This window comes from Sinocyclocheilus anshuiensis, unplaced genomic scaffold, assembly GCF_001515605.1.
Source record: "Sinocyclocheilus anshuiensis isolate Anshui unplaced genomic scaffold, SAMN03320099.WGS_v1.1 scaffold62, whole genome shotgun sequence".
NCBI lineage: Eukaryota > Metazoa > Chordata > Actinopteri > Cypriniformes > Cyprinidae > Sinocyclocheilus > Sinocyclocheilus anshuiensis.
The window spans coordinates 913,180-925,072 of NW_015544180.1; the positions used below are offsets into that span (position 1 = coordinate 913,180).

Here is an 11,893-nt window from a genome sequence, read left to right on the forward strand (position 1 = left end):
GTTCTGGCCCAGTCAGAGGCAGAATTAATATCACACAGGACCCTCCTCCTCAGCCATCTGGAGTGCCTGGGACTCAGGGTCAATTTTGCCAAGAGCTCGTTGTTCCCCAGCCAGTGATGACAGATCAGGGTGAGTCAGGCCTGTGTAACAGCCCTGGCCCCCTGGAAGAACTCCTGCTGGATGGAACAGGCCATGGGGATGATCCAACTCAGGTTGGGGGGCGCTGTGCGAGGGCATATCGACTTTCGGCCACTGGTCGAAGGCGGAAAAAGGCTTCCACATCAACTGCCTGGAAATGCTAGCAGTATGTCGAGCCTGTCAGTTCTTCCTGCCAGTCCTAAAAGGACACCATGTGCTAATCTGATTGAAATTGAACCAAGGAGCGGACGTGCTATCAAGGAGCAATGTCCCCTATAGACGGTCGGAACAACTCTTTGTCAGCTTCGGTAACTGCACCAAAGGGCTTCTGGTCACGAAGCAAAGACTCTCTAGATGGATAGTAGACTCCATCTCACTAGCGTACTCTCTTTTGGGCCTTCAATGCTCCATTGGAGTACCGGCCCACTCGACTAGAGGCATCGCCTCACCTTGGGCATGGTCCAGTGGTGTGTCCATTGCGGATATTTGTGAGGTGGCTGGCTGGGCTTCACAGTCCACATTCGCAAGTCCCGGCCTTGCAGGCCTGGGTCCTTTCCACTTGAAGTGACATGCGCTGCGTAAACAGATCTGGTAGAGAGCCCTTACCATATCACGCTCAAGCTCTCTGGCATTAGTTCACCTGTTAGCTCTCGATCCCTGGGTGTCGAAGTTACATAACCGAGTACGTTTTATTCTGTTTTCTCCGTTCACAGAAGCGCTACAGTTGCATGTGATCTGTTGAATCCTTCTTACACTATCCTCGGATAAACTCTAATGCCGGTGCATTGCCATTGCGACTTACCTATGATGAGTTCACAGCTGAGCAGGCATTTCACTCGTTGGCGTCAGCGTCACCTTTGCATAGGCCATACTACTGGACTTTTAAAATATTAATTGAATTTTAATATTTTAATATTGAATTTTAAATATTAAATGGAACGATAAAATAACGTTATTAACCAGTTAATGGCCATTTCAAATTTTCGATTCTGTTCATAACTACAAAATTTCATTTAGTTTCTGTTTCTGGTTCTGTTCCTGTCAAAATTTCGTTCGTTTAGTTTTCGTTCCTTGAACCGGTTCAGAGTCCTGGTGTAGTGTATTTTACAAAGGTTTAGATCAACAAAGTGAATCTATAAGTACTAATTAATATATGAGGTAAAAATAAGCTATATTGTAAAAAGAAATTAATAAAATCAATCATTATGGTGGGATAAATAAATAACCCAACATGCCCAGTAAGGTTAGCCCAAGGTGTGGTCTGTCCTATATTAAAACAGGGCTGGGCTAGTTTTTAAACAAGCATTTTTGTCAGTTATATATATTACGTTTTTCTTGTGTAAGTTCATGATAAACTCTGTTGTGATTGTTGTGTATTTGATTCTTGGTTCTGTTTCCTCACCTTGATGTGTTTAATTGTTTTCTCAAACTCTCCTTTTATTTTCTCCTCATGTGTAAGTTTCTCTTGCAAGGAGGTCAGTGCTTTTTTCAGCTCCTCCTGGAGTTGAACAAATTGAATATTGCGTGAATGTAATGTTATCTGTATTAATGGCTATTTATTGTTCTTTACATTTGAAACAAGAGATATGTCTTACCTTATATGATGGAACAACATCACTAATGGGTCTGAATGTGTGATTGATGTGTTTTTGAGAGTTAACACACACTAAACACACCGGCTGTTTGTCCTCCAGACAGAAGAGTTTGAGTTTCTCACTGTGTAAACTGCAGATCTCCTCAGATCCTGATGAATGCCTCTTATTTCTCTCTTTCAGGAATGGCTCGCACAGGTTTTTTAACACTAGATTACATGGAGGATTGATTCTTGAGGATCTTCTCCTGCAGACAGGACACTCCTGAGTTTCTTTAATTCTCCAAAACTGTTGAAGACACTCTATACATAAACTGTGGCTACATGATAAAACAACAGGAGCCTTGAAGATTTCATGACACACGGGACAAGAAAGTTCTTCTACAGGTACATTTAATGAATCCATTTTCACAGTTTGAGCTCCAGCAATATAAACTTTACTTTCACTTTGTGAACGATGGTTTCAAAAATCAATCACCAGAAGAATCACAATGATCCGCTGTCTGTTCAGAAACAAAATCCTGTTTGAAAGTGTTTTGATTATGTCCAGAGATTCATAAAAGCGCCAGTATAACAGAAAGGAGTGAAATAATGAGACTGGCTTCCCGGTAAGTGTTTTAAGCGGGTGGATCAGTTTCTGATCATCTTTGGGAATGTTGTGTGGCAGGTCAGACAGCACCATCAAGATTTCTTCAAGTTCATGTGCTGGCATCGGTTAACAAGATTCCCTTCAAAATGAAACTACAGTGACACTTGCAAGCATAATACTGAAAACCTTGCAACAGACAGAGCTCTAGCTCCTCAGAAAAAGTTATTGAGTCAGCCCAATCCAAAAACCTCCCCTATGTGTTATATTCACCTCGTCAAAGTCTAGTGAATCAAGGCTTTATTTCTGACAGTCTTACACTGTAGATGTTTAAACACTGGCATCTACCTGGGCACAATCAGAACACCACAACAAAACACTGATAATCCGGATGACTGGCGGTCCGGGTCTGATTACAGGAGGAAAACATCCTCCACATGAGAAACATATCAGGATGATAATATATATATATATTATAGTTTGTGAAGGGAAGTGAGGCTAGCAAGTGCTGGGCCAGAGGTCTGCAACCTTCAAAATAAAAAGAGCCATTTTGGCCCCTTTCCCACCGAATAAAATTCACGTGGAGCCACAAAACCATATTTGATCCCTAAAATGATATTTATTTAATAGCTATTTATTTGTGTGGTGGTGGTGAGGGGCAGGCCCGGACTGGCCATCGGGAGCACCGGGAGAATTCCCGGTGGCCTGGAGGCTGATTTGGCCCCATTTAACCCTGTTTTTTTTTTTTTTTAGCTATTATTAATATTTTATATTTTTGCCTTCTCAATGTACCAAAGTGATAATTTCCGATTTTGTCATACGATAATAAATCGATAATATATCATAAATCGGTTAGTCTTGACTGGCAGCGCTGCGCTATACGAATCGACTCACGTCTGTTCCGCGCTGCAAACGACGAACAGAGTCGAAGACTCGATGAAGGAGAGGAAGCGGCCAGAAGAAGCAGGGAAATGTAGCAAAAATGCCTGTTCAGGGCTTCAGGTGCAGGTCAATTTCATCTCTAAATACGCTAAAGAGTTTTGTCTTTATTAAACTAGTTGAGTATTAAACTCTAAATAGGCACCCTATTTTTAACATCATTCAGAATACTGTTCTAAAGGACATCATTATCGATTGGAAAGTTACATTAATAAATTTAGCAGACAGATATTCTCATGGATTTATTGTATAGCAAGGGAGGGAGCTTGAGCAGACAGCAAAACAAAAATATCACAGCCTAATAATGCAATAGTATGTTTAGTATTAGGATTTTTCAAAAAAGATATTGTACTGATTTTGACTTTTAGGCACTTTAGAAAATTGTTTGGATATATTTGTATGAAATATGGGTTTGTTAAATCTCGGGTATTTAAGTCATTTTAAGATAAATAACATTCTGTGATAACAAATTGCAATGAGGTGGTCGTTTTGCAACAAGGTGGACACAGTTCTGTTCATAACAGTAGGCCTGCTGGTGAAGAAGTGACAGGTACAATAAAAAACGGGAGAGACAGAGATATTGGGGAAAATGAAGAAAAGTAAAAAGGGAAGTGAAGGTGCAGTTCAAGAGACAACCTTTAATTATTTTCACGGTCCCAGACCAAGGATTTAGACCTTTTTATGTGATGGTCATTTAAATAATAGGGTTATCTGTGGTTTCAGAATTTGTAGTGGGTCAATAGGCTATATACAGAAAAAAGAGGCCAAAATGGTACCTTTTGGGGTACAACAGCTTGTCACTGGAACACGATTCTTAAAAAGGACGTCTTTTTGCCTTTTACCCCTAGTAGGTAAATATTAGTACACTCTAAAAAATGCTGGGTTGTTTCAACCCAATGTTGGGTCAAATATGGACTAACCCAACTGTTGGGTTAAATTTTGGTTACATTTTTAAATTAACTTTTTAACCCAACAGTTGGGTTAGTCCATATTTGACCCAACATTGGGTTGAAACAACCCAGCATTTTTTAGAGTGTAGCTTATGTGTACAAATTACTATAAGGTACTAATATGTACCTATTAGGGGTAAAAAAGGTACAAAGATGTTCTTTTAAGGGTACTGCTCCAGCGACAAGCTGTTGTACCCCAAAAGGTACCATTTTGGTCTCTTTTTTTCTGTGTGGCCTGGATGAGTGTGAGATTTCCTGGCCTGAAATTGCGTCCCAGTCCGGCCCTGGTGAGGGGGTTGTCTGTCGCCAGGGCACTGAGGATATAGTCACTGAAGTGAAACATTAAGACACTCAATTAATGTTGTAAGAGATATTATGATAGATATTATGACTTATTTTGATGTTCAAGATGATGCTCAAACACGGTCATCTGCTGGACCTAAAAACATCAAGTTTTGAGTCAGTTGCACTATTTTACCACTAGATATCAGTAAAGCCGCACGGAAGTCTCCACTGCTCACAACACACGAACATCAATGCAACATCATCCAGTTTCTGGCATTAAACCTTCAAATTAAACAAGTTATGTCCTGTTACATCAACTGATTTGTAAACATGCAACTTTTAGAACATTTTACACATTTTATGAAGGCTATGCAGGGCTAATTGAGAATGTGTTATATTATCATAAAATAGTCAAAAATCCGTCGACCGGTGTTGTGCTGAATTCTGCACCCCCTAGTATTGGTAGGTTCAGGAGTAGGTGTGGGGGAGGGGTTAGGATTATTAAGCTGCCCATTGGCTTTTTAACAATTGGCTTCTGTCTGCCTTTTGCTGGAATTCACTGGAAAAAAGTGTGACAATTAGCCTCGGGCTTAAAACAGCATAATTCACTTACATGCATACATGCGTTCTCTGTTATCCAGCACCTCCAGCGTGTGTTTGTGGAGATTTTTTACAGTTCCTGCAAACTCTTGTTTATCGTCCATTATGGTCTATACATTTCAGAGTAACGGCTTGTGTGTTTTCCGCAGGGCCTGATTCATTGAAATCGATGCCGCTCTTAGGCAAATGGTTGCCTAGGAGACGTACAGGTGCTTTCCATCTTACAGTCCTGAGGGGGAAGCAGGAAGACAAATGCCCTCTTCCTCTCTCCTTACTTAAAATGAAAATATATTATATATGTTGTTAATAACAACATGAAGTGCATTACACATTACGTCAATTAAAACGCTTAGTAAAAATATGCATTGTTTATCTGTTTACCTGCATGTCACATGACCAGCATCAGAGAACCGTGAAGTGTAAATGTGTTAGTCAATTACTAACTTATTACCTTAAAATCCCAGGTGGTACTTTAAATAAATAAAGTTGAAAGAGGTTCAGCTGACAAAAAGAAAAAAGAAGTTTTGGAATCCCTGCATTAGACATAAGAAATAACGTGAATTTGAATGTGTTTGAAAGCCTTCTAAAGACACAGTAATACATGGTTTAATAACCCACTGAATGATAATTAATGTGTTCATCAGTAGTTGATGCAATGTTGAAATGTTAAAGGGGTCATAGGATGCCCATTTTCCACAAGTTGATATGATTCTTTAGAGTCTCAATGGAAAGTCTGTAACATAGTTTGGTTCAAACCAGTCTGTGCTGAAACTCTACTGTCAATCAAACTATCGTGGGAAGGGCCGGTCTGTGTGATGTCACACAGACAGGCATCTGAGATCAGCTCGATTTGAGAAAGGGGAAAACATTTAACGAGATTTAAAAAAAAAAAAACACTGGGTGGATTTTTATCATTTATAGGGTAGTTGTGTACACACACTGCCAACACACATTTCAGTTCAAACAACTTGTAAAAGTGCATGTAGCATCCTATGACCCCTTTAAGAAAACACTGAATGTAAATAAGCGGTAAGATATTTTAGAAAGGAACATTTGAAAGATGAAAAGAAGAAATAGTGAGAATCAATAAATTCTGAATAATGTATTGCTACTGTGTGAAAAATATGTAATCATGCAATCCACAAAAAAACGTATCTGTAGTTGGATTACGAGTATTTTAAAATGTAATATAATCTAATTACAAGGATTTAATTATTGGAATCTGATTAATCCTTAATTTCTAGATTACATGTAATCCCAGTACTCTGTATAACCTACGGCACACTAGAAGTACTTCACTGGTGATGGGGAAAGTAGCTACTGTATCATAAGACAGTATAAGTATTAGGTTTGTCAAACCGAGTCTTGACTAGGGATGTGCATAACTACATATTTTCAAAACAGACTAATCATGTTATCTCATTTTAGGACTCAAGGGGTTTCAGACATTTTTTTTATGCATAATTCATGTCTTGAATTATAAAGACATGTTTCCAGAATTACTACATTAAAGTAGAAAATGAATTAATAAAACATTATCTGGGAAATATTGAAAGAGAAATTATTATTTATATTTGTAGACAATATAGAGACAAAATAAACTCCATCAAATGCTTAAGTAGACAAGTTTAATTATGTAATAATAACGATGGTGTTCATATCAATGGGTAGTAATAAATATTATGTCATAATGATGATAATAACTTTAATGTCAGAATAACAAATAGAGTTCTCATCTGAGGCTTGTAGCGATAATAGAAGAGAAAGAAAACACAAACTGACACGGTCACCGATCTGGAGGGCTTCAGAGAGACACATTTATCTTTCAGGATTTAACCTTTAAACCTTTTTTTAAAGATAGTTTATCATTTGAGTGCTTACAAAAATGAGAAAGAGATAGATTTGTAAAAATCCTTACAAATAAACATTTTAGAACAAAATACAAGATTTTGCTGGGTTGAGGAGTAGAGGAGACGTGACTGATATTTACAGCACAGCAGAGATAGAAAAACAACCATTTACCACGGTAAAACCAGACAGATGCTCTCGTTCACTTTGATGTCCGAAGTAAATATAACGAATTATGATATATGATACATGATACATGAAAAGTATGTGAGCTTACCAGTTTAAGCAGAACCGGACGAATCTCTATTTTTCATGTTGATTTTTAAGGGGAATCTGTGGAATGAATTCCAATATGGTAAAATGTGCAAAATTATTAATAATATCAAGTTTAATAGACAAACAGAAATGGGATGGAGATGTATAGAACTTCATGAATGATGAGTGATCCAGATTAGGGTTATTAAACAAAAACTAAAACCATTTTCAGTACTTAAAATAAAATATATATTAACTGAAAGTAAAACATAAAAGAAAAAAAATATTTAGGCAAAATTAAAATAAGTTAATACAGATAAATATAGGTAAATAAATAAATAAATACATGTTATAAAATTGAAAAAAACAAAAAGTTTAATTAAAATTTAAAAGAAAAAAAACTGTATTAAAAATACAAAATAATCCAAAAAATGTATTAAAACTAAACTAGCTAATGAAATGAAAAGCTAATAATGAAATCATAAAAATGTAAAATTAAAATGAATAAATATTTTGAAAAACAAACAAAAAAAAAAACAATAAAATGAACCACTTACTAAACAAAGGACATATTTTATTTGTTTACCTGCATGTCGTGACCATTACCCAACACTGGAGACCTATGAACATGTGAATGTGTTGTTAAATTATTGAAATATTAACTTATAAAAAGGTTCAAAGAGGTTTGGCTGACAAATAGTTTGGGAATCCCTGATGTAAGCTGTTTAATAATCATTAAATGTAAACCTTAAAGTGTTCTTTTACCAGGTAAAAGTCATAAAACCAAATATAAAAGTCATAAAACCACTCTTGGATAAATCCATGAATCTGATTTCACTTTGCATATAAAGTGCCTTTACTAATGTTCTGCCAGCTTATTCAATGAGTTCAAGTCTAAGTTTTGCAGAAATGTAGATGCACTTATAAAAACATTTCTCTAAAGATTCGGTTAGACAAATAAAACTGTTGAATAAAAGGACTAAATGACATCTTAATTAAACGCTAAACATGCCAAGGGTTTCTGTAGGGCGTTTAGAGCTGCAAAAATAAGAAGCTTAATATTAACACAATAGTAGTCAAATTAAAACAGAATCAAATGGATTCAAACAGAATAAGATACACATCACACACACTCAGAAACACACACACAGCCCCAGCTCTCAACCCCGTCAGCCCGATAATAAATGTGTTACGTATGTACAAATACAACGACTGTTACACTCCAAACGTATATCAATACATTCTTGAAAACATGTGGAAAGGGAAAATGTGCTTTAAAAATTCAATCCATTTCCCCAAATAAAAATGATGTTTGTTACATCCATCCCTCCCCCTCCCTCGCACCCGCAGGTGGATCAAACCCCAGAAATACTTCATACAGCTGACAAAATTTACCAAAGAACAGGTTAACAGTCACTGTTTGTGTAAAACATCGTTTAAAGGAAGCATTTAATGTAGGCGTAGATAAACGTGTGGATATATTTGTCATATAGCACTATGATAATTCAATGAATAATACTTTACTTTTTCTTCTCTCTCTCTCTTTTTTTCCTAAGTTTAATACTAGATGCATTCGCGGTTCAGTTCATTTTGGCTGGACGTTTGTCCCCTGGTTTAAGAGTAAACATTGTAATCTCACGCTTCAGTCAAGTGAGTTTGGTAGACCGGAAGTCACTGATCAACATCTTTGTCGGCACAGGACCCGAACGGGTGGAGCATCACTTTCTGTTTAGGTGTAAATGCAAAGCCTTTTTTTTTTTTTTTTTTTGCATAAATTGTTGCATAAATATTAAAAATGATTTACATAGACATTCATTCCACTCATGTTTCATACATGTGGCACTGTAATACTGTAAGCATGGAAACTCATGCAGAAATCTACAACCCTTACTTTGCTGAGACACATTAAAATAAATGCAAATAAAAGAAAATAATTTTTAAATGAAGTAAAAGAAAAGAAAAGTAAATAAAATGCATACAACATTACATTACCATTTAAACGTTTGTAATCTTTTAAGATTTTTCAGTGTTTTTCAGAAAATAAATCTCTTCTGCTCACCTGGGCGGCATTTATTTGATACAAAATACAGTAAAAAAGTGAAATATTATTACCATTTAAAGGGGTCATATGATGCGATTTCAATTTTTCCTTTGTCTTTGGAGTGTTACAAGCTCTTGGTGCATAAAGAAGATCTGTAAAGTTGCAAAGACTAAAGTCTCAAATCCAAAGTGATATTCTTTATAAAAGTTAAGAGTCAGCCACGCCTACCCAAAACGGCTCGTTCTAACACGCCCCCACATATCTACCTCACTATGTGAAAATATTAGCATAATGCCGCCCAAATGTGCACGGTAAAATGTAATTTATTTCTGTAATGCAGTGTTGAATTTTCAGCATCATTACTGAAAAGTCTTTAGTGTCACATGATCCTTCAGAAATCATTATGATGATTTGCTGCTCAAGAAACATTTCTGATTATTATTAATTTTGAAAAATATTAACAAATATTAATTAAGCAACAAATATTAAATATGAATGACAACAAATAATGTTTTCAACATTGATAATAATAAGAAATATTTATTTTAATATATATTAAAACAGTTCTTTTAAATTGTAATAAATGTTCAAATATTATTGTTTTCAATTATCAATATTATCTGTATTTTAGGATCAGATAAATGCAGACTTGATAAATGCATGACTAATTTAATAAACATTAACAAATCTTAATTATTTCAATCTTCCGAGTCACAGTTGACATTATAAATAGTCTTAGGGGCTGTTCACACAGAATGCATTTTTCCAATCCAATGCAGTACTTTTCCATTGTTTTTCTATGTAAACGCAATAGAGGGACATGTATTACCGTTGCGCTCGCATCTTTTGCAGCATCTCGCACGAGTGCCGCATTTTTAACGCTGTGTCAAGTTAAAATAATTGTAAGTTTTACACGCAGCACTGCTCAAAATATTGGACCAATCAAAAGACCCCGGAGGCGGGGCAAGCATTGCGAGTTTTTGTTTACAGAAGCAAGTTGGCATGGCAACTTTTTTATTTGACGGCAACTTGGCAGAGGAGGCATTCTGCGCTGCGCTTTAATACAATTCTTAATGAAACAAGAGCACAAGAATGAATATCAATGTAAACTGTCCATAAAATCATTCTTATATAAACCGTAAATCTTAACTAGATATTTTGCTCCGCCCCCTCCGAACTAACACCCTCATACTCCACCGCCAGACAACATTGATCAGTAGTTGACATCTTTAGTTTCAGAGTCCTAACCAGGAACACCACAGGAAGTTGGTCAGCAGCGTGGCCAATCAGCTGAGTTATGACATCAGGAAGTGAATGAGTGGCTCCACCCACACGGGATGAATCAAATTCTGTAAGTGGTCTGGCGACATGTCTCCACAAGAAGCGAGTGAATGGATGTCCAATGAGACTGGAGCCCATGTGGCTAGAGTGATGTCCTTTCTGGGAAGTGCTGCAAAGCGACCAATCACAGCGCGCACGACGACTCCACCCACAGGAAACACATTAGTTATGAAGCCTTCGGCTTGTTTTTGCTCCTCCTCCATCATATATCGCTTCTGATTGGTGGATGATGCTGTGGGCGGGGCCATAGCATGAGGATCATATCACAGTCATATCATCGTCAGTTAACTGTCCGTCTCTGCTCCATCCATGAACGCTAACATATAGAAAAATAAAATGTTTCTGAATGTGTTTTCTTTCTCTTCCATCTGTTTGTATTCTTGTCCTTTATGTTCTCCGCTGGCACTTTTCTTCATTCTCCTCCGGTTTTCTCTAGATTTGCTTTTCTCATGATGGTCCTTGCTTTCCTGAAGTGCTCCGTACAGATCTCGCTGTCTCTTATAGATTTTTTCTTCTGCTGTATTTACTGAAAAAGCAAAAGCAGATAAGAATTTATTCAGTGGTGCTTGTTGGTTTCAGTTGATATCATTTCAGTTTCAAGATGAAATCTACAGCAGCCCCCAAATCCGTCATGTCAACCCATATGACTTGTGCACAATGTTATAAGTCTTATAAGTTGTATGATGCTTTATGTAAGGAACAGAAACAAATTAATAAGTTATTGACAGCAACCAATACCTTAAGTCATCAAACATTCATGGCAAAACATCCGTTTTTAAATATGAGTGTGAACATTATTGACATTTCAAAGTTTATCTGTCTGTTCCTCACACAAAGATATCATACACTGCAAAATGAATGAATGAATGAATGAAATAAAAAAACAAAAAACAAAGATACAATAAAAATAAATAAAGTAAATAATAAACAAAAATAATTTAAGTTTTTTTGTCTTAAAAATTTAGTGACGGACACAGAATGACACAATGTAAAGATTCTTCAAAAAATCTTGTTAAAAAAATACAAAATTACAGAATACAAGAACGACAGAAGGGTGAATCAACTGTTCCTTAAATCATATAACATTGTCATTTAAATGTAATCACATTTTGTAAGCACAACATTTCTTAAACTTCATTGCAATGTGTCTAAATACGTTTTGGAGCCACTGCACTTTATATACATATAAGGGAAGAGACCTCAGCTCATGTAAGCTCTTTATTTTATGTAGACATATTCATGAATTATAATGAACTTTTATATACAAACATCAAATATTTTCATATGCAAAAAGATCACATCATATACAGTGTTGAATA

The 11,893-nt window shown here is 36.3% G+C and overlaps 1 protein-coding gene across 1 annotated transcript in view; it reads right to left on the bottom strand.

Annotated features, from left to right (window-relative positions):
* The window catches only part of LOC107696359 (nuclear factor 7, ovary-like), a 16,081-nt gene extending 5,731 nt beyond the window's left edge, over positions 1-10,350 (bottom strand). Inside the window, exons 1-3 of the mRNA XM_016496655.1 lie at positions 10,344-10,350; positions 1,734-2,149; positions 1,541-1,636 (exon numbers count right to left, since the gene is read on the bottom strand). Coding sequence (XP_016352141.1) covers positions 1,541-1,636; positions 1,734-2,149; positions 10,344-10,350 — 519 coding nt within the window. The remainder of the gene's footprint in view (positions 1-1,540; positions 1,637-1,733; positions 2,150-10,343) is intronic.
* Between the last annotated feature and the right edge of the window lie 1,543 nt (positions 10,351-11,893).